Source organism: Ostrinia nubilalis, chromosome 27 (assembly GCF_963855985.1).
Source record: "Ostrinia nubilalis chromosome 27, ilOstNubi1.1, whole genome shotgun sequence".
In the NCBI taxonomy this organism is placed as follows: Eukaryota; Metazoa; Arthropoda; class Insecta; order Lepidoptera; family Crambidae; genus Ostrinia; species Ostrinia nubilalis.
In genome coordinates this window covers 1925670-1950046 of record NC_087114.1, presented here as the reverse complement: position 1 = coordinate 1950046, position 24377 = coordinate 1925670, and the positions used below count along the sequence as shown (strand labels likewise).

The 24377-nt window shown below is 38.8% G+C and overlaps 1 protein-coding gene across 1 annotated transcript; it reads left to right on the top strand.

Annotated features, from left to right (window-relative positions):
* The first annotated feature begins 1446 nt into the window (after positions 1 to 1446).
* On the top strand, positions 1447 to 24323 carry LOC135084899 (aldo-keto reductase AKR2E4-like). The gene is made up of 8 exons (XM_063979647.1): positions 1447 to 1554; positions 4139 to 4240; positions 5997 to 6167; positions 16655 to 16765; positions 17346 to 17516; positions 20083 to 20280; positions 22472 to 22580; positions 24084 to 24323. The coding sequence occupies exons 1-8, from the start codon at positions 1510 to 1512 to the stop codon at positions 24200 to 24202; spliced, it is 1026 nt and encodes a 341-aa protein (XP_063835717.1). The 5' UTR covers positions 1447 to 1509; the 3' UTR covers positions 24203 to 24323.
* Positions 24324 to 24377: the final 54 nt, after the last annotated feature.

Sequence of the window (24377 nt, the reverse complement as noted above, 5' to 3'; positions counted from 1 at the left end):
AATTTTGTCGACTTCTAAGTATCGCCGAATGTGCTTTCAGAAGAACGAACAATTTGAAGTCGTAAACGCCGAGCACTTCGAGTAAAAAAATTTCTATGTTAGAGATTTTCTTTTGCACCCATATTTTCAGGGACCCTATATAATAGTGCATAGAGTTTATTTTAGGTAAAAAATAATAAAAAAATGTTTTCTCTTAAAAGAACATTCGGTATTACAGACTTTAAAAAGAAAAAGTATATAAATTGTATTTTATACTTTAAAGTAAAACATAAATGTAACCTCCTTAATAAATTAATACTACATAAAGATACAATAATGATATAAATAAATGTAACTGAAAAGGCACAAGTATTTTAATTTAATTTAATGTTTCATTATTAGTACTTTTAAAAGTACTATCGGTTTTATAACATACAATAATGATAGGTTAGAATGTACAAGAAGTAAAGTGAATATTCATGTTAATTAAAATATTTCTTAAACTAAAAATCAGAACGTTCTCATGGTAAATTTTCTCAATCATATCATAATTTTAAAAGTCCAATATTCAATCCATCTTAATAGAAAAAATATACAAAAATAAAATTTTCACCATCAAGACCGAATGTTCCTTGCAAAGAACTATTATTTTCAAACGAAAAAAAATCTTACAAAACTTCTTCGAATTGGTAAAAATTTTTTTTTGCTTGTTTAGCAGTATTTTAACTTAAATTATACTGGTTGATGTTTCAATTAAACTACGTTTACGTGAAGAAAAAAAATTAATCGTACATCACGTCCTCTCTAAAGAACCACCTTGTCAGAGAAAAATGATAATTTGACAGTGACATTTTGTTTTTTTTACATTAATAAGTTCGGATACATGATTTCGAATACTTTAAGCCATAGACTATCACTCTTTTTATTCAATAGGCGCGAATTTTTGAACTTAAAATTATCGCTAAAGTTTTAGTTCCTCTGAGGGCACATCCGGCGATACTTACAATTCACCTCCGAAAATGTCTCGGCGTTACTGTCTACAAAGTTTCAGTTCCTTCTGAGGCACATCCGGGCTTACGAGGTTATAATAATGGTAGGTATATTATCTTCTCAATTATCAAAATTCATCATAAGTAATCGATAAAAGAAATAAAAAGTAGGTTAAAGACACCTACCCAAATTCAAATCCATTTTTTATTGCATTACCTAATGTGTTTTTATGATATTTTTACATATTTTAGTTGATAAACTTGATAAAGCTATGTCAAAACAATTGATACAATTACCTACTTGGGAAATCCCTTCAGTTTTATTTTGTAAACTAAGTATTTATCCAAAACAACTTGGAATCAAGTCAAGAGGTCATTATTGATAGGCCTACTTACATCCACACTTCCAATTTGGCGTCATTCTTATTATAAGGAACTACGGTTTATTTTTATAGATAGTTTTTGCTATAGTTAAGTAAGCGGTAGGTAAAGTAACGAATAAGTAGTTTGTTAGTCGGCCGTTGTCGGTTGGAGAGACAAGATGTTTCTGTGGGTTTTTCTCGTAGCAAGCTTCCTGACAAGTTCTGTAAGTTAATTTATATTACTATCATTAATTATTCTACTTAATTACTTACTTAGATATATGCCTTATACGCCCGTACTCACAAACGATGCTTGTATAAGTGAAGCAGCTAATAATAGAGCTCTGTAATTGGTTCGTGTGTCACCTTGTGCGTCCACGCGCACTGTGAGACCTCATAGTTTTTTACAACTGTAGCGTCCAGCGGAGATGACTGTTACTTTTCAAATTTATTAAGCTTTAGGTACCTATACCTACCTACTTAAGTATTCACTCTTTGTTTGTCTTGTTTAATAACACGTTATTTTTTGGTAACCTTTTTTTCACATTAGTAACTTTTTAGGCCTCCCCAAACGGTCTGGCCAGTGTTTTGCCTCTAGTTTCTAGTACAACCGAATTTAGAACCTCCTTTTGTTGAAGTCGGTTAAAAAAGGAATCGTGCTTGCTGCTGAAAATACTAAAATGGCCTAAGTAGTGCTGCGATCGCTTTTATGGCGCCACTTTATCGATTTGTAATCTAATATTTGTAATTCAGTTCATTCAGATTTGTAATTCAGTGAACTGCTCCTGAATCGAATGTACCTACTACTACTATTTCTATTTATTTATATTAACCGGCAGACAGTGGTGACCTCAGTACCTCTAGTAGGAAAAACTTTCGAGTTCGTTTCGTTGCGTATTCAAAGTGTCATCGAAAAATTTTGTATGAAAAATTAAACAGCGCCCCCTAGGGCGGCTATAATATAGGGGGCGCTGTTTAATTTTTCATACAAAATTTTTCGATGACACTTTGAATACGCAACGAAACGAACTCGAAAGTTTTTCCTACTAGAGGTACTGATCATAGAAGGGAATAGATGTGAAACGGGGGCGTGGCGCGTGTCTCCGCGATATGCCCAGAAACGAACATCAGCCGCGTAGCTAGGTTAGTCGCGATTCAGTCGTACTAAGGAAATGTTCTCCGATATTTTGGATAATGCGTCGTTACGTGCAATAAAACAAGTGAAACAAAGAACTACAGGAACAATGGAGTCATTTACTACATGTAAGTATTGCAAATCCATTGGTATTTTGCTTATAAATTAAAAAAAACTAAACATTTTTACGAGCGAATTCAGTGCCGTAACAGTTACTGCGATATCGAAATCAGTGGTGATAAAAATTCTAACACACTTGTACATTGACAATTTAGTTAGCAACCACTTTATGTCATGCTCAACTACTGCGCAATGTATTTAATTTCTTCCGATATCCACTGTCGTGTGAAAATACACAGTACGGCCGCATGTGCGGGTCGTAACATAGTGCCGTGCTCGTGTTCTAATGCGGTTTCCTATTATCGATAAATATAAGTAAATTATAATTTTCTATTTTGTAATTTTAAATAAAAAAATGATGTGTTACTTGCTGTGTTAAGATTTTACAAAAAAAAATAATAACAGTAGAAGTAATTAGTAACTGTCAACTATGTAATTACTATAAGAGCTAGTTGAAAGCCTAATATAGGCATTATTTTTGATAAACATATGCGGTACGCAGATCGCCATAATTAAAAAGTAAATGCGTGATAGCAGTTAATAATAACGTATAATAATAAAAAGGTTTTCATACATAAGCATTTTGTGAAATCAGTTTCGAGCCTTGCCCCTAGCGATTTAAAGTATCGATATCTTGTCGACTCCATTTTATCTTTGTTCTCTCACTAGCGTTTTCAAAGTGTGCGTCACGTCAAGCGGGCATTGATTGGCCATAAGGCATGCCTTCTGGCCAATCACAGCACTTTTAAGCCGGTTGCACATGTTGTCGTAGACTCTCAGTAGCTTTGTTTTTACACAGTTGAATGTGTGTGTGGGAGCTGTGGTGGGGGAAATGTGGGGACACTGGTTCTCGTTGTAGTTACGCGCGACTTCATATCTGTTCTCTTTCTATGATCTGAGGTGGTGACTGAGTTTGTTGCGGCGCTTCTTCTCAGCACTTGCCAAATGTTGGTCTCGAAGCGCTGGTAGGGTAAAAAGATTATGAGACATGTAGAGGCTCCTTAAGAGCAAAATGACGATTTGTAAGAACTATTTATTAGTCTAAACAAATAAAGAAATTTTGACTTTGACTTTAATATAATCGATAGAATTTGCCGGTCTCATGATGAGACGACGATATTTTATCAATAACGACTTTTGTATATTTCGACAGCTCCATAATGCATAATAGTTTCGTTGTTTTGAACTTTTCTTCTTAATACTAGACGCAGTTTATTAAAAGAAGGAACCCATGTAGGTATACGTTCTATTAATTTTTAATTTATTTTTGTTACAGTTTTCACTTGATTTTGTTTAGATTTCAAATCTTTATAACATTGACTCGTTGTTCACAAAGCTTCTTTGAAATATAAAAAATCAAAGTTGAGCCAATGTATTGATGAGCTTGACTGTTCAAATTCATTTATTTTGTATGCTTTTAAAAAACTCTTTAACTTTAACCCTACCACTGCTTCGGGACAATAAAATGGGCCAGTGCTAAGAAGAAGCTGCGCAAGAAACTCGGTTACTATTGTCCGCCTCTTTTTTTTCAGTTTTTTTTTAATTTGTTACAGTATTGCGATGACATGGACGGGGGGAAGGCTCCAAGATTTCGCATGAACGATGGGAAGACCATACCTACTTTTGGGCTCGGCACATTCCTCGGTTTTGACGAGGTAGGTAATTTAACGCCACCATCTAGCTGCAAAAATGTGTGTGTGTGTTTTTAGGTTAGGCCGTGGGCGGGGCACATAGCTCGTAGAGACGATGGCCGTTGGGGCAGAAAAGTTCTCGAGAGTCGACCACGGGCTGGAAGACGTAGCGTGGGCAGGCCTCCTACTAGGTGGACCGACGATCTCGTAAAGGTCGCGGGAAGAGCCTGGATGCGGGCAGCGCAGGACCGTGCATTGTGGAAAACCTTGGAGGAGGCCTTTGTCCAGCAGTGGACGTCATTTGGCTGAAACGAACGAACGAACGAACTTTTTAGGTTATTTATATCTGTCACTAGATGGCGCTAAATCCCATTTTGTTTATTTTACACTGTACTTCCAGAAAAGCCAAAGGCAAGCTGAGGACAACGAAGTGGATAACGGCTACTGACTCCTTTTTACAACAACTACACTGGTCATCATACAAATCGACCCACCCGCGACAAGCACTTTCAAACGTATGCATCCCCACTTCCCACCAATTTTGGCACCATTTAAAAGCCTAGTTTTAAACTTCATTTCATTAAAGGAAAGGTTTTTACCCCAAAAATGTGTCTGTAGAAGAATCCAGAGTCACTTCTGCAAAAAATAGGTAGTTACGCTTGAGCCAACTTTTATGGCTATAAAACTGTTAAGTAAGTTGGGATTAATCGCTATCCATCTGTTAAAGAGGACACGTGAGATCATTATTTGGTTTTATAATCATAAAAATTGGTCTAATTGATCCCAGAGGTGAGCCCACAAAGTGAGGTCTTTTTTCAAGTCACATTTATTGTAGGTACCTACCTACCTATATCGCGTTTATGTTAATCGTTTATTAAGAAATTAAATGTGTTTTTCTTTATGGATATTTATTAGGCTTTCAAATAACACCAATATTGTTGGGGCACCATGTTTGTGTCAGTAGAAACGAGTTTTCCTGTAAAAAGTAGGTGGGCCGGTTTTTGTGATGACCAGTTAACCATGAGTATAGGCCAGTAGAATTAAACACAAAAATGTATTAAATCGGAAATAATTCCAACTAAAGATTCTAGTGTTTTAATGGCTTCATTAGTTGCCGTCGAACCTTAGACCAGGCATACTGCTAGGAAACGTAGTCGTGCAGGAGGATACAAGGAAGAGGGACAGCCACAGTAGGTAACACAGAGTCGTTCAGGTGAGTGCCAGGAAGAGGTGCAGCAACCGCAGTTAAGGAACGGCTGGGACGAACAAGGATAGGCGCATCCAGCTCGTAAGCCTTGATAGGGTTACACTAGTTGAGGCGCTCCTTTTCAAGACTTAGAAGCCTGTGGGTAACGATCCATTGGACGCGGAGAGGGTCATTAATTATACACATATTTTCTACTTTGCCGAACATTTGCACGAGAACGGTTTGTTCAAAACATATGAATTTGGTCTTATTTAATGCAGGATTAAATGCCCTTCAACCGTCAGAAAGACCACTTTCCGATAGGGTAAGTCCTTTACGCGGTATAACCGGAAAACCGAAAAAGCGCCCCTTTCAGGGGCCCCCACCACTTAAGCACAACTCCGTTGAAGTCGAAAACCTAGGAGAGTCTTAATGGGCAACCAATGAAGCCATTAAAGCAATAAAATCTTTTGTAGGAATTATTTCCGATTTAAAATCTAATTCTACTGGACTAGTATATTAATTTGTCACTTTTACTATTTAGGTTATTTGTATCTATCACTAGATGGCGCTAAACAATATTTCCACTTTCAGAAAGGGCAAAAGGAAGCCGAAGAGAATGAGGTGGAAAATGCAGTCACCTGGGCCCTGGATGCCGGCTACCGACTCATAGACACGGCAGCTTTGTACCGCAATGAGGAGCAGGTGGGACAAGCGCTGATGAAGACGAAAGTGCCGAGAGAACACATCTTTGTAGTCACTAAAGTAAGTAAAGAAGAACCACAGATATATCTGTACCCCCAGTGAAAACGGAGTTAAGTCGAAAATGGTGATTTTTGGGAAATCGCATTTGAAGTTAAAAAAAATCCTGCTTCGTCGCTATTAGAGATAACTTGGTGAAATATTTTTTAGGTGAAAGGTAATGTTGGATATAATTAGGCAGTGTGCCAGTTTGGGAAATATAGCATGTGGTTTTTTCGTAATTAAATAAAAACACAGTTATATCACCATGCACGACAACTTTACATTCGTGTAAAGTGATGTAATGGGACATAAATCATTTTACACCACACTGAATTGACCACCCGCTAACAAGTGTAAAGTGATACATTTTACGCCATTTCTGTTGATAATTTTTTGTTTCTTCAATTTTAGAAAAAGTTGTAAAACAAACATTAGTAATTACACTATGAGGAATCATTATTTCAGGTTATTTAGGGTAAATCGTCCAAAAATTGCTACTTATATCAATATACACCAATTTTGTGATGAGAAAAAAAATGTGTAAACTGATCTAACTAACATAATAGCGATCTAAGTATCCTAATAATTATGTGTAAAGTGATATAAGTGGCGATTGTAAAGGAATAAGGCTAGAATTTTAGAGTGAATTCTAATTATTTACTCCTTAAATGTTTATTCTGATGTGAAACTACTATTTTATTAATTATTACACCATATACAATGAATGATATCGGCCTAAATCACATACATTATCTCCTATTTTAAAGTAAGTATAGCTGAAGCAATTGTGTAATAAAGACCAGAAACAACAATGGTTTCACATCAACTAATTAGACAGAAGACAGAGAAAAGTTTGTTTTCTACAATTACCCTATTAGGAATCAAACTCTGGACCAGAGACGATGATGTCAAGCTATATTGATTGCCTTTTGGCTCCAGAAGGATAATATAAAAGTAAAGTCATAAAATGCATTTGTTTTCAACAAAGAGGCTTTTAAAAAGCCCTTTAACACGTCCTAGTATTACTTGAACCCTACTTTTATTTTGGGACTTAAATGGGCCAGTGCTAAGAAGAAGCAGCGCAAGAAATTTAGCCACTCTTGTCAGCCTCTTCTTAAATCATAAATAACTTAAAAAAATCGAACTGCCTAAGGCGGGAATCTTCTTAAATCAATAGAGACATGAATTAACAAGACATGTTATACTTGCGAGCTAAGCAGATAAAGTCCAGCCACACATGCCATTTACATAATTATTTACTTTATACATAGTATCCATTATAAGGCCTTTCGTAGTTTTGCAGGGCAATCGAATATTGCACTTAGCCTTTTGATTAAACCATTGTGCGCTATTTGTAGTTTATCTTCCTATTTCAACCACTCCAGATCCCCCAGGTAGCAGCAGCCTATCTAGGTCGCTACAGGCCTTCTGCAGCGACCCTGGTGATTGGAGAATTTGAGCCTGTTGATCTGCTACGCTTGTGCACTCCTTGTGCACGTGCTGCGGTTTTTCTTCTGCCTCCATGCATATTCTGCACAGTACACTATCCATTCATATCCGGCTGTCTGTAACAGCTATATTGTGTAGGTGTTTGTTTAACATACCTGTTATTACACTTAGGACCTTGCGGATGTTGTCCCTGTTTATCCACAACTGCATCTTTTGTTTGCCTGCATCTTTCACAATCTTTCCATTCTGTGTAGTGTTATTTTTCTATTTTGGAGCGCAGCCAGGTCTTGATCTGTGCTTATGGTATCGGCATTATAATTGTTCCGGACCAAATACCGTCGTGTACGATCCCCTTCTGGCCAGTTCATCTGCTGCGTCGTTGCTCAAGGAGTTACTGTGCCCTTTGATCCACTTCAGGAGTGCAGGGTAACGCCATTTGCGTCTGCAATGACTTAGAAGCGCGTCATGGCATTCCAATATAAGTATTATAATGTAGTATATTAAGTTGCTTTGTATTGCTTGCACTATCTGAGATTATTTTTATATTCAGACCTCGGATGTCTATGGTTGCAACCGCCTGTGCTGCTCTGATTGCATTCTGCTTGGAAAATTGTATTGTGTTTATCTAGTGATGTTGATATTCTTAGTATATTTAGGTAATTCGAGAAGACACCAGCTCCCGTACCTTTTTGGGTTTTGGAGCCGTCAGTGTATATCCTAATTTCATTGATTCCAGAGCAATCTTGCGTTTCCGCTGTAAGCTGGATATTATATCTCCAGTCGAAGATGTGAACACAGGGAATTCTGTCGATGGGTGCCTCGGTGAGAGGTATTACTTTTATTAGGGTTTTGTGCAGGATCGTGGAATGTCCTGTCTCCTTATTTTGCTTCTATATGCCGTTCTTACTTAGTCTTAGAGCGGCTGCTTGCACTTCCTCCTGAATGAAGAGGTCTAAAGATCTAAGATTCAGAAGGTACTCAAGTGATGTCGATGGAGTGGTTCTCATACAACTAGTGGCCGCTATGCTTACTAGGCGTTGCAGGCTTTGGAGTTTTGATCTTGCTGTGGATAGTTGTGTTCTGTGCCACCACACAAGTGATCCATAATAATATGTGTAAGAGGGCTATATTATTATAACAAACGTGTAGAGCCAAAGTGTTATTTTTGGGTTGAGACCTCATTTACTACCAATGAGTCTCTTGCACTGATGGGATGTATACAGGCCATTTTTATTTTGTTCTCGAAATGACTCGCCCAGGTCAATTTGTTGTCAAAGGTGATGAGTTTTGTTTATAAAGAGTTCTGATAGTTGGAGCTCTTGTAAATTCGATAATGCACTTATTAAGTACTTTTATTGACAACGTTAGGCACTATGAATTCAATTATATGTTTTACTAGTAGATGTTCACCATTATTTATTAAAACTACTAACTTAAATTCTTTGATTTATAAACTACGACATTCTTTTTTCCTTTAATCTGACGTTTGGGCTAAGTTATATCATTTTACACCAAATAATTAATCAAATTATTAGTTGCGATTTTCAAATGTTTTTGATCTAAGTAACTTATAACATTTTACACATGTACGAAACTTTTGTGGTTAATGGTATTAGTCTAATTGAATCATTATACACAAAATAAATAATCTTTTGTCTTTTACTTTTTGTGCTATAAATTAAGTTACATTCTTTTTCACCAACCAACAATACATAGTTTTTTTTGTGTATATTATTATGAGTCATCTTATATTGTTAATCACAAACTCAATCGGAACAACTTCAATCGTGTAAAAAGTAGTAACACGAGTCATACCTCTTGACACAATAAAAAAGTGAAAGGAGCCTCCGGTACACTTTGTTAAAAGTAGACATGTATCAATTTACACGAAAGAAAACTCAAAATTGGTTCACAAAGCCTTACTTGTATCATTTGGCACAAACTTATTTTCTTTTCTATACGTCGTAGAAAGATACCGATTAGATACAAAAATAGCTAATTTTTCAGAGATTCACATTATGTTATAAAGTCAATTTTGATCTAAGTCGAGTTAGATCCCTTTTCACTGGGGGTACAGATATATCTATATCTGTGAGAAGAACGTTATAGCAATAAACTTTCGCCTGAATCCACAAACTATGCTTGCTTAAGTGAAGCAGCAAATCCACAGCGTTGAATAGAGCTCTGTGATAGGTTCGTGTGTCACCCACTAAGACCTCATAGTACCTACCTAATGTTACTGAATACAGGCGAATTTGAAAGGGAAACCACGTGTCTAACGCAATTATTTTCGTCATCGACATCATCACATTCTTAGCCACAGGACGTCCACTGCTGAACATAGGCCTCCCCCAATGATTTCCATAATGACCGGTTTGTAGCGGCCTGCATCCAGCCGAATCCAGCGTCTTCCTGCTACCTTTCAAATTCAAATTCATTTATTTCACAGAAATACACGTCCATGAGAGTTCTTTATGAGATTGTCGGTTTAGTTGGCATTTTGGGACTTTGTCGGAAGTCGGGAGGGCGAGGAGGGTCGGGAAACCCCTTCATTCACGATAAGAGTGGGGGAGGATCTATTGATTGATGACCCGAAAGCATAGCTGGGCATTAACTCGTTAATCCGTTAATCGTTAATGAACGAAGTTAACATTTCTATTAACGGATTAACTTATAAGTTAACTTTAAAAAATGTTAACGGACTCGTTAACTTCCGTTAAATTATCCTAAGTCCGTTAATCGTTAATTCAGTACCTACTATTTACCAAAAAGATACAGCAGGCCAGAACTTCCAGAACCCAAAACAACAGTTTTTGTATGCAGATCACTAACGACACTTGTTTGTATCTGTGGGACAACTCTTGCAACTGAATTTAAGACCAGTTTTCCTGAACCGATTGAACTGAAATTTGATATACCTACTTATGTAAGTACGGTGACAATGCAATGTTATGGTACCATTGAGCTGGTCTAATGATGGTGGAGTCAGGAGGTGGCCATAGGAATTCCTAAACGAAACGGTGGAAACTTATCGAGTTTGGGTTTGCTGGATTTGTCTTTTCAAGCACTTTGGTGCTAAATTGTATTGTAATTGAACCAAGGCTCTGAGATTGAGATACTACTAATTAAAAAGTGTTTTAAACTTTTTTTAAAACAAGCTTTTATTCTGAAATGCAGTTGTACTAAAACGAAAAAAATAATTGTACTTATCGTCCCTTAGCTAACAACACCGCGTAAGTCATTTTTAGCAACTTTTCAGGAGACGAAAAAAACTGTTTATTTTAAAAAATCGGTGGATTTTTCCTATTGTTACTTATTAAATACTTTATTTAGCGGTTAAGAAATAATTATTTATACTTAATTTGACGATTTACTTTATTTTGACCTATACAGGGTGTCCCAAAAACAATGGATAACCCTGTAACCATCGATAGGCCTCGCCATGGTCTCCCTAACGTCCAATTTTGACCCCAGTAAAAATATGTTGAACTTTAATATTTTCTTTTGATAGCCCAACTATCCCTTGTGATAAGGAAAAAAACTAGATTGAAAAGTATCCACATTTGTAGAAATGGCATGAGAAAAAGTAATCGCAGGTGGCAATTTTATAAAAATGCACAAAAACTTAAAAATGTTGAAAACGGTGATATTTTTACTGGGGTCAAAATTGGACGTTAGGGAGACCATGGCGAGGCCTATCGATGGTTACAGGGTTATCCATTGTTTTTGGGACACCCTGTATTTTATGACTTGAGCGGTGTTGACTGATATTTTTGTAGAGTTAGGCGGTGTTGTTTGCCGAAATGTAAAGGAATAAGGTCAGTAGCGGTGTAAGGGGGGGGGGGGGGCGGTGGGGCGGTCCGCCCCGGGTGCCAAGCATCAAGGGGTGACAACAGTCGCGCAGATAGTACTCACTGGCGCATCTGCATGGCAAGTCTGCGGTCTATGTCATGATACGGGTTGAACCCTAAAATCCTGGGGGGTTCCAGGGGGTGCCTTTGGACTTATGACGGGGGGGGGGGGGGGGTGATCGCCCCGGGTGCCAACCCATGCTACGCCGCCACTGAATAAGGTATTAATAGATGATTTACAAAGAAAAATTTTATTAAGAATTATTTAAAAAATAATTAATAAATCATTATAACCTATGTATCTTTAACCTAAATCTTAAGAATCACAGGGTGTAGATCAAATATTGTGATGGGGGGCCTTCAACGCGAAGCTGGGTAAACAAAACGACAATGATCTGGAAGTGGGGCAATTTGGGTACGGAGAGAGGAACGCACGTGGCTAACTGCTGGCTGGCTTTATGGAGAGGGATGATGAACTCCTTTTTCAGAAAGCCAAAACAGCGAAAGTAGATTTCGCTGCATCCCAATGACGCTATGAAATATGAGATCAACTTCATCTTGTCGACATAGAAGCATGTTGTCTGTGTGGTCAATTTGGTCAAAACAGGAAGCAATCACCAAATGGTAAGAGGCACATTAAATATAAGTCCGAAATCCGAATCTCGATAAATGTTGACTGATAAAGTCTACACTCCGCCCAGCGTCCATCCAACCCCGAAAGCTCAACTCACGTTGCAAAATCGCAATGGAAGAGTACAATGGCAGGTTCTTGGGAATTGTCCAGATGACTGGGTCTAAGGTTTTTAAAACCCGTTGTTTAAGAGAAACAAAAAAGATCTCTGATCTCATCAACAACCTTATAGAAGAGAGACGAAACATGGATCTGCAGTCATCTGAGGATGCTACTCAGTATCGGCGTCTTAACAGATAGATCTCTAAGCCTTTTGACTCGCGACCTACGCATAATAATATACTCGTAATACAGACGATTGAGCATAACAAGGGCTCTAAGGTGTTCGTAAGGGATCAGCCTGTCTGTTGGCCAAAGCCAACTGACCAAGCTGAAGACCGAGAATAGCGTCGGGGCCTGAGATATTGAAAGAGGTTGAGAAGTTCTACGGACAATTATTATACACGACTGTGTTCACACCTGTTACAAATCTAGCCGAAGACCCAAGAGCTAGATTGACCCGACACAATACCTAAGATATCCCGAACGCCAGTCTACACGACCTTGGAATAGCTCTGGAACAGCTGATAAACAACAAGGCCCCGGGTGATGATAGAATTACGGCTCAGCTTTTGAACGGCAAAGCAGGTAAAATGTCGATGCTAAAGGCTCTTTGGAAGCTGTTCTATTCCGTCATCCTCGAGGGAAAAACTCCTACGGTACGGCACAGAAGTGTGATTATACTCTTCTTCAAAAAACGGCGATAAAACCTTGTTAAAGAATTATAGACCCATCTAGCTGTTTTCGAGTAATTATGAAACGTCTAGCTCGCTGACTCGACGCCTTCCAGCCTCCTGATCAAGCTGGTTTCCAGGCTGGCTGACAGGCTTTAGTGTCTTAGATCACATACATACGCTGCGGCAGATTATACAGAAGACCGAGGAGTATAATCAGCCACTTTGCCTGGCGTTTGTGGATTATGAGAAAGCCTTCGATTCCATTGAAACCTGGGCAGTTTTTACGCTGTATATGTCCTGCTTCTTGTAATTGTGCACATAAAAATTCATCACCTGAACTCGGAATACTTCAAGAATCAATTCCTTTTCCATCAATTGTGTATTTCACTTGTATAGCTTCCTAAAAGAATTAAAATACAGTTTGAAACACCGCCTAAGTTTGAAAAAAAAATGTAAACACCGCTTAAGTAAATGAAGATATTTTCTATTATCATTTCCTTATATATTAATACGCGTAAATCATTAAAAAATACATTATTATTAGCTTACCTCTTAATCTTCTATTAAAACTTCTTTCATAGACCTTTTCGCGATAAAACTCACTTAAAAATATAAAAATTACGGAGCGCGAAGGAACCTTACGAGAAATGTATGGCAGATTAACGACTTGAGCGGTGTTGTGAGGCAAACCGACTTGCGCGGTGTCACTAAAATTCAAATTACGGCTTCTTATTGTCTGAAATCTATAACATGTGACCAATGGTTAGACGCGCGATGAGCAGATCTATCCAATGGCATTAAAATGTCAAAACCGCCAAAAATCGACTTAAGCGGTGTTGTTAGCTAAGGGACGTTATGCAAGGTTCAAATAATTTCAAAAGCTTGTAGCGCAAACATAAAAGAGGAATAAATTCCATGCGCCATACAAGCTTTTGAAATTATTTGAACCTTGCATACAATTATTTTTTTCGTTTTATTATCATTAACGATTAACGTTAACTTGCGTTAAATCTTGCGAAATGTAACGTTTTAACGTTTAACGAAGTTAATTTTTTTATTAACGGTTTAACGATTAACGAAGTTAACTTGTATTTGATTAACGGTGCCCAGCTATGCCCGAAAGAACCACCCCACTCGATTCCATATCTCGGTCATTCTCACGATTAGGCGTTCTCAGCCTAATTACCATATCATTTTTGAAATTTGGCTTAATTGACTTAAACGCATTTAAATATGAAACACATGAAAAGTACGAATTTAACAATCGTTAAGGCGTCAAATTATTCCAAGCGGTTTTCGCGTAAATGAGACCCAAAAATTTTATGGTCACGGTAATTAGATAAGGCTAATACTTAATCTAACGGTAATTAGAAAAAATATGTAAAATAGCAAGAAAACAATATCTTGCATTGATAAATTTGTATATAAATATATAGCGTCATAAAAAACGCTGTAGGTACACTTAATAACCCTTTGAAAAAAGGAAAACACTCATTTCTATTATTTATTGTATCAAGATATTTTCAGTATACTGCAATAATCGAGGCTATAAGGGAGCATACGCTGAGCCTAAATGCAGAATTCTTAGAATTTAGAAGGGATGCAGCAAATAGATTGCATGAAGGTCTAGTCTTTGGTTGTAAGCTTTACAGGATTTTCCACACCCTCTTTGACGTTTGGTATCACTTCAGTGGACTTTGTAAACCAACCACTTTTTAAAACTTTATTTTGAAAACGTTAAAGTATTTCTAAATTTACGAGGCTAAGTCGATGCCATGTCTACATGGGTTTTAGGATCCATTTGTATATAGTTTGTTCTCCAAGCTTCTTCTGTCCAGTACCCATTGTACCATTGCATATCACGAAGTTTTTTCTATGCATAACAAAGCAGGTAGGATGCAGTTTAGGATGGTACAAAGTGCCTATACACTCTTGCCTTGAAAAGTCCCATTGTCTGTTGATTTGTTCTCTTTTGTTCTTAATGTGATCACGCCAGATAAGTGTTACTGTTGGAAAATCTCATCTTCTTAGGGCAAATGTTAAATAAAATATTATGGATAGATGTTAATGGTATTATATTAGAATTAATTAATGATTTAAGATGTTAATATCAATTATACTAATAGTAAAAATAAATATCTGGTACGAGACATGTTTCATGCAGGGGTGACATCTCTTGGCCATCAGAAAGCCCCGATTTCACTCCAGGTAACTTCTTTTTGTGGGGTCACCTTAGGGGTTAAAATATAGTCTTAAATCCAACAACCATGCAGCAACTGAAGCTGAACATTCGTCATGAAATCGAATCTATTTCGAGGTTACTCTAACGAAAGTTTTTTTAAATTTTGATTGTCAGATTGGAAGAAAAGTCCGTACAGTTGTTATGCGAAAGTCTAGGTATATTTCATATTTTATAATCATACTTATTCAATCGTGAGTGCAATTTGTAGGTGATAATTTCATACAACGGTGATTATAAATATACGGTAATTAGTACATGGAAATTATAAAACGATAGTTTTTCTTCAAACTTTCCAAAATCTTCGGCGTATGCAAATATTGTCTTACTACAACGTATGAAGGCCAAAGTACTGAATCTATTTAAATTAACAACGTGGATCTACCTTCAAAAATCGAATATAAAAATAAGGACATGGTAAATAGAAAAATTGAAAACCAAAGATATGGTAATTATACTCTTACACAATTCATCGACGGTACGCCAACGCAATAGACGTCTACTTGCTAACAGGTCTTAGAACTAATTAAGGGCTCGCGCCGCGCGCCTAAATGATGTGTCAAATATTATTATTTAGGCTGGTGTGCCCAAAAACAGAAAACGTCACGGGAATTAGGACTTTCGCTCGGACAAGCAGTTTTTTAATTCTAATTATTTACAGAATGGTTCTATTGAATAGATATTTTGCTATGCGTAAGACAATCTTTTGTACTCTTTAAAATGTTGAATGGAGTAAACCAAATCTATACGACATAAAAATTACAGCCAAGTTTTAACATTAAGTCGGTGTGCGGACGCGTAACGGTAATTAGAGAACAGAGGTTCATGAAATTAATTAAGTCACAACTACTTAAAATAGAGGCCTATGATTTAATGCACAACTGGATGGGGTTGTTAAGTAACATAATAATATAAAAATACTTGCATGTCTCTAATTTGTCATTTTTAACGATTTAACAGCCCGGACACGTAAAAACTAGCTCATCTGAGAATGGCCGATCTATACTTAATAAATCTGTAGAGGTCAATTCTGTACATGAAATATATTTTCAAAATAACTATCAGGGGGTGATAAGTGATCGATAATGATGCCAAAAATGTAATCAGTAAAATTTTTGTCTGTCTGTCTGTCTGTATGTTCCGTATAGAAACAAAAACTACTCGACGGATTTTAACGAAACTTGGTACAATTATTCTTCGTACTCCTGGGCAGGTTATAGTATACTTAGGAATTCCCACGGAAACGGGAATTAGCGGGAAAATCCTTTTGTATGAAAAATCTAAACCGCTTAAGTTAGACGCTTGAAATTTGGCATGCAGGTATCTTAGTAAACTTAAAGCTTAGTTACAACAGGATATTGCAAAATTCCCACGGGAACGGGAGTTAGCGAGAAAAACCATTTGTATGAAAAAATCTAAACCGCGTAAGATAGATGAAGGGGGTAAAACGGGATCCACGCGTACGAAGTCGCGGGCGGCCGCTACTTAGTTAAAAATAAAAGCCATGTAATAGAATGTTTACCTAATTAGTTGTTATGGTTAACTCTAAATATTTATTTCAGTTGGCTTCAAATGAAAAACGCGACGTGGTGGGGGCTTTACGAAAGTCTTTGGAACGCTTCAACCAGTCGTACGTCGACCTGTACCTGATACACATCCCCGTATCTTTTACGGTAAGGAAAATTTATGTATCACATACCTACCTTCTGAAAAATCACTAGATTTTTCCGTCTTACAGAAGACATACACTAAATTTTGGTAGTCCATAATTTAGGTAGAATTAAGTCACATTGAAAACTAGCGTCGTATCCTTTACTGCATTACCTAAGTAGCTGAGTGGGGTCCCATTGCAATGGGCCACATGGTGGCATTGGTGGCACTAATCACTTCCACTAGACAAGTGGTGTTTTTTGTATGGAAATATGGAAGTCTTCAATTTGAAGAGTGTCACTATTGTGCTTATGTAAGCACGCGTCAGGGGCGTACCTAGCTATCACCGTATCTGCCGTATCAATGATACGGGGCCCCTGGAATACAGGGCCAAAGTGTCCGACTTTTTCGAATAGACAGAGTAGGCTTCTGCCTAGGGAAGTTTAATAATTTCGCCCTATGTTCGTTCGTGCGGATTTTTCTTATTCTTTATTATTTTTATGTGGCACTCATGTTTTGTGCACCTACTTTCTTTATGTGATGTCCATTGCAATAAATATTTTCTTTCTTTCTATCTTTTATCTATAAATCCACCATTTTCAGCCCGACGAAAGCGCCTTCGAGGTCATCGACTACTTGGACACTTGGAAGGAGATGGAGGAAGCCAAGAACCTCGGGCTGGCCAAGTCCATCGGCGTCTCCAACTTCAATATCAGCCAGATGGAGCGGTTGATGCAGAACTGTAAGATCAGACCGAGCGTTTTGCAAGTTGAGGTAGGTCTTGAGAAATTATTCAGGATTCCACCCTTTTTAGATTTCTAAATGTGTTTGAAGATTTCTAAATGTGTTGGTGTGGTTGAAGTTTATGACAACTTAACGACCTCCGGTGTCGCTACACATCGTGTGTTTTGGCTCTAAAACCTTTTTCGCACTAGATCAGTAATTTAGTAGAGAACTCGTGATTTTTTCACCATGCAAAAACTTACACCCCTATTCACAAACGATGCCATAAGTGAAACAGCAAATCGAATGCACAGCGTTGAATAGAGCTCTGTGATTGGTTCGTGTGTCACCCTGTGCGTCCACGCGCACTGTGAGACTTAATAGTAACTAATGTTTGTGAATACGGACGTTAGTCTGACACTATAATTATAAAGAGGAAAAATAAAGAGATTTGATTGTTTGATTCCATGCATTAAGCTTAGAAACTACTACACTCGCGAGCAAAACTATGGAATCACTTACATGAAGTTTTTTCCACGCGATCTTGTGTATTAACGAATTTGTTAGTAACAAAAAAAGTGGCACCATTTTAAAGATTAAACTTTTACCTTTAAATTGATACCAAATTCATTTAAATCACACCAGTATTTAAAAAGATATCGCGGCTGATGTGAAGAAGTAAGGAAAAAGACATGTATCAACTGTTTGATACGTCGCGAGTTGCAGCCCATTTACCCTCTATAAAAACACGTGTTTTCGGATTTTTGCTTTCACACGTTGATCCATACACATCTCAGCTTCTTTTGACACTTTACCTGGGATTCTACACCTTCAGAAGCAGCACAAATCCTTGCACTATTGCAAGCAGGGCTCAGCCAGCGGGCTGTCGCATGTCAGCTGCACATAAGCCAGTCCTGGGTTTCGAAAGTTTTAAGACGCTTTCGGGAGACTAGTGGCTTTATCCCGAGACCAAGTTCTGAACAGCGCCAGTGCACATCGCAGAAGGATGACCGTTTTTTCATGTCAACCTCTCTATGAAATCGTCATTTGACTGGTATCGACGTCCAGCAAGAGCTCAGAAATGTACGTAGGATAGCTGTTAGCGTGTGGACAGTTCGTCTAAGATATAAGCAATAGAATTTGTCTCCAAAAAGGCCTGCCACAGGCTCGAAACTGACGGCAGGTCACCGATAAGCACGCTTTCAATTTGCTCGTACACATCTCGATGGGAAGTCGAGCAAGCCACCCCCATAAGCCACTGTTTCAGCGAACCAGCACTGCACAAATCGCTCCCCAGGCTGCCTATAGACCCGACCTCTTCAACTGCTGCACTGCAAACACAGTCTGCATTCATCGGAGAACAAAACTCGCCTCCATTACTCGCCTACCCATCAAAATAAGTTCGAGTTAATTGAAAGCGTGCTTGTCGGTGACCTACCGTCAGTTTCGAGCCTGTGGCAGGCCTTTTTGGAGACAAATTCTATTGCTTATATCTTAGACGATCTGTCCACACGCTAACAGCTATCCTACGTACATTTCTGAGCTCTTGCTGGACGTCGATACCAGTCAAATGACGATTTCATAGAGAGGTTGACATGAAAAAACGGTCATCCCTCTGCGATATGCACCGGCGCTGTTCAGAACTTGGTCTCGGGATAAAGCCACCAGTCTCCCGAAAGCGTCTTAAAACTTTCGAAACCCAGGACTGGCTTATTTGGAGCTGACGTGCGACAGCCCGCTGGCTGAGCCCTTCTTGCAATAGTGCAACGATTTGTGCTGCTTCTGTAGGTGTAGAATCCCAGGTAAAGTGTCAAAAAAAGCGGAGATGTGTATGGATCAACGTGTGAAAGCAAAAATCCGAAAACACGTGTTTTTATAGAGGGTAAATGGGCCGCAACTCGCGACGTATCAAACAGTTGATACATGTCTTTTTCCTTACTTCTTCACATCAGCCGGGATATATTTTTAAATACCGGTGTTATTTAAATGAATTTGGTATCAATTAAAAGGTAAAAGTTTAATCTTTAAAATGGTGCCACTTTTTTTGTTACTAACAAATTCGTTAGTACACAAGATCGCGTGGAAACAACTTCATGTAAGTGATTCCATAGTTTTGCTCGCGAGTGTAGAATGATTTCAAATACCGATTTATCCCAATAGGGATGTCTCCTGGGTAAAAAACCAAGAGTTTGAATTAGTCCGTCAGTTAACTTATCAAAAAATACTCGACACGTATTTTTCAGTTCTTCAAAATAATGAAAATTGAAAGAGATAAAGCGCGTCAAAGTTCAAAAGAAGAGGCCTGTGACGTCAAGAAGTGCTTAAAAGTGTAGCACTTTGTGACGTCATGCAGAACTTCAACGCATCATAACTTCATAATTACTTGTTTGATTGACAAATAAAAAAATACGTGTTTAACTAATATTTTTTGATAATAGACCAAAAGTATTTTTTTTTTGGTAGGGTAGCAGGAAGGATCTGGATGCAGGCCGCTACCAACCGTGCGATGTGGAAGTCATTGGGGGAGGCCTATGTTCAGCAGTGGACGTCCTGTGGCTGAAATGATGATGATTTTTTTGGGAACCCAGCCTATTAATAACCGACTTAATTTTTGCAGGTGAACCTGAACCTAGCCCAGAACGAGCTGGTGCATTACTGCCACCGCGAGAACGTCGTTGTAATGGCGTACACCCCGTTCGGATCCCTATTCAGTCACGACGCCTCCGCCCCCGCGCCAAGGATGGATGATCCTGTCTTGGTGGAGTTGGCGGAGCGGTATGGGAAGACCGTCCCCCAGATCGTTTTGAACAATTTGGTAGGTTATTTTTGATGTAGAATACTATAGAGTATGACGAAAGTCTAAGAGGCGACTTAGGGACTAAGTAGGTACACATCAAACAGAGAACGGGTAGCAGCCAGTGCCGTATTATCCATAAGGCACTTTAGGCTAGTGCCTAGGGGCCCACTATGACCAGGGGCCCAGCACTCCCGATTAAAAAATGAAAAAAAAAAAAAGTCAAACATTATTTTTATGCAACAAAACTCAAACCACCTCTAAACTTCGCCTTATTTTGGTTTACACATTCAATCGTCATATTTCGATATTGTGGAACCTAAATCATTTTCGTAACGTTGGCATTACTGCTTTGGTTTACATGACAGGTGGACAGTCGACGCAATTCTGAGGCTAAAAAGCCTCACTGCGTCGGCTAGGGAGATGGGTGAGGGTGTGTCTTTCGATATAGCCAACGCTTTCAATACCATCCCTCATTCCACCATACTCTAGGCACTTCAACATCACAGAGTGCCTCAGTACCTTCGAGCGCTGCTGGCCGATTACTTACGGGACCGCGAAGTCCTGTATGTTAACAGAGACGGCCAGCTCAAACGGCGTGGCGTAGCCAGCGGGGTTCCGCAGGGTTCGGTGCTCGGTCCACTCTTGTGGAACCTAGGCTTCAACTGGCTCCTTCGGGGCGTCCTTCTCGCGGGCATCGGCGGGCGGCACATTAGTCGCTCGCAGAATACGACACCTCGGCCTGAAAGTCGCGCTGGTACTCCTCCTTGAGAGCTAGAAGCTGGGGTCTTGTCTGTCATCTATCACTGGATGGCAGACCAGAAGGTGCGTGGAAAGTGCCCGGCCCCGGAGCGGCGTGGCGCCATCAGGCCGGAAGAGCGCGAGATCATGATCGAGAAGACATGACTCGTGAGCAGTTTGGCCGCCGCTCTCTGGACGCCATTGGTCCTGTTCTGGACCAATGGTTGACACGACCGCACGGGTTCCTCACGTTCCGTCTGGCTCGCCGTGTAGGCGAGCTGTCGCCGGTGGTATCGCGGAAGTCTAAGGCTACGGCCGGATACTCGCGACACTTGGGCGATCACGGAACGCCGCGGAGGTACTTTTAGTGGGTATAACCCGTCCTTTTCAGGACGGAGCAGCGCCCTTTTTAGGGCACCGGGAGTTCCACACACCACCCTGTCCCCCGGCAGTGGTGACGGCATGCGCGACAAAAAAAGGGGGGCCCGAAACGAGCTGTGCCTAGGGGCCCCGAGATGGTTAATCCGGCCCTGGTAGCAGCGCTCTCTGGAAAACATCAATCTTTTAAACTGCGATCTCCAACCCGCCTGTTAAGCGTAGGGATTATGGCGAAACCCTCCACTATAGTGGAGGAGGCTCATAGTCCAGCTGTGGACTGTAAAGGGCTGTTGATGATTGATTTATGACGAAAGTCTATAATTTTAGTAGTGTGTGTTAAAGATTTCCAACAACGAATCGTCCCGGCTATGATATCATTAGGGCGATACTGGGTTAGTTATAGATTTTTGCCACTTAATTGTTATTTCAAAATCGTTAGACTATACCAGTGATGACATAATTATGGCTCTAAAACGTGGCCTCTCACTATAGGCCTCTTAGAAGCTCAAAGTTGCACAGCGTGCTATGGAGAGTGCTATGCTCGTAGTTTTCCTGCGTGATCGAATAAGCAATGAGATCGCAGGAAAACCAAAGTGACTGACATCCCGAATTAGCAAGCTGAAGTGGCAGTGGGCGGAGCACGTAAGAAAGGGGACAGAAAAGTGCTCAAGTGGCGACCACGGGCCAGAACTCTCACCTCCCAGGTAGACCGACGACCTGGTGAGGGTCGCGGGAGGTGCCTGCCTGGATGCGGGCGGCGCAGGACCGGTCGTCGTGAAAGTCCTTAGGGGAGGCCTTTGTCCAGAGGTGGACGTCGTTTTGCTGAAACGAACGATTTGGGGAGGCTAGATGTTTGCATGATTATCCCATAAGGCTTATGCCCGTTTTCACCATCAATCCCTAAGTTTTAAGTGACCCCTTTGAAAACAAAATTCGTGTTACCAAAGGGGTCACTTAAAAATTAGGGATTGATGGTAATAACGGGCATTAGTCGCCTCTTACGACAGCCATGGGAAAATTGAGGACAGTCAGGGGTTGTTAATTCTGCTGGAACCGCATCTAAGCCGATAATATTTTTTAATTTTATTTCCAGGTGTCAAGAGGCTTAGTGCTAATTCCAAAGTCAGTCCACAAGGAAAGAATCGAGGAAAACATTGATATTTTCGATTTCAGACTGACCACGATGGATTTGGAAACCCTGGGTAAGTTTAACTACCCACTTATAATTATTTTGAGCGCCATTATTATAGATGCGTAAGGAAAAACAGTCCTTAGTTTTGCTCAATAGGTAATATACAAAAAAGAATAATGGATAACAAAAATAAAATTATGTCCTTGACATAATAATATGTTAAAATAATAAAATTAAATCAAAAACATTAAAGATAATCTACCACAGACCATGCATTTCATTCAACTTACTACCTACTTGTCAAAAAGCTTCACTTTCCCGCCAAGAAGTCTTCTTCTTCTTTTATTTTATGGCAATCAAACTTGTGAGGTTTATTTTGTGCCAATGATAAGTGAAAAATATTGTAAATAACTCCAACAATACAAATAAGTATTTTAGTCTTTTGTTTTTACCCGACTGCGCCAGAAGGGGGGTTATGTTTTTGGATTCCCGCTTGACACTCGATGCGCGCTCAAATTCAGTGTTTCAATGTTTTTTAAATAAATTCACTTCACTGCACTTTAGAACACAAAATAACACCAGATTTATCAGCTATACTAAAGTTCATTAAATAAAATTAATCAATTAAAAGCATTAAAACAGATTGACCATGCTTACCGATCAACTACCGTCCACGGAGGAATCCCGCCAAGAAGTCGTCGCGTCGTGTGTCCAAAACTTGACTGTCATTTTCTTACTTGTCAGTAATGTCAGTTGATGCCACAGATTTGGAGTGTTAACTGTGGGTCTAGACAAAGTGCCATTATAATCGCAAACCAGTCGAAAAGTGGTCGAAAAGCCCCTTTTTTGTATGGAATTTGACGGATTCGATTTTCGATTCGATCAAAAAGTGCGTTTTGTCTAGGGGGGCTGTAGTGTTGTCAATCGATTGTAAAATTATCGATAGTACTTTAGTAGGTACTTATTAAAAGGGTGCAATACAATTTTTCATGTTTATACCTATTTGTTAAGTATTGGCTTTGGCACACATGGTTTTGCCACTTCTCCGTGTCAGTTTCTAATCAAGACAGTAGGAGTAAGGAGGAGAATAAAGCATAAAACTACTGTAATAAATGTATCTTTCTTTCTTTCTTTTTTTTTTTTTTTTTTTTTTTAATAAATATCCTTCCACATTTAACACTGCGCTTCTAGTCCCAAACTAAGCAAAGCTTGTACTATGGGTACTAGACAACGGATATAAACATACTTAAATACTTTTTTTTTTTGTAAATACATACTTATTATACATAGAAAACACCCAGTCCAATACAAACAAATATGTTCATGCACACAAATATTTGTACTGTGCGGGAATCGAACCCGCTACCTCCGGAATAGTAGTCCGTTTCGAACCACTACACCAAACGGCCGACTTAAAACTTAAAACTTCTTTAAAACTGCTTTTTAATAATTTAATACCGCGTACATCAATAAAGTTCTAAAGTTATCAGATACGTAGATAAGTTTGTCTATCCCTACATTTTTTATTGTATGACATGAATAATAATTATTATTTATCTTTTTTTATTTCCAGGCAAGTTCAACAAAGACTACAGGGTAGTAAACCCTAGCTTCTGGCAAGACCACCCGTATTACCCGTTCGAAAAAGTGGACAATCCAAAACCTGATCCTTTTAAGGGGAAGAAAGAATAGTGAACTAACGTTTTAAAGTGTCGATAGTTTTGTAATCGACATAATTTTGATTTGATGCAATAAAATTGACTTGATTATTTTTAAACAAGAGTTATCTAAAATAAATTGAGATTAATTCTTATGATTTTGTTATTATTTGTTATCCTTAAAATCTAAGATCTTGATGCGCAATAAA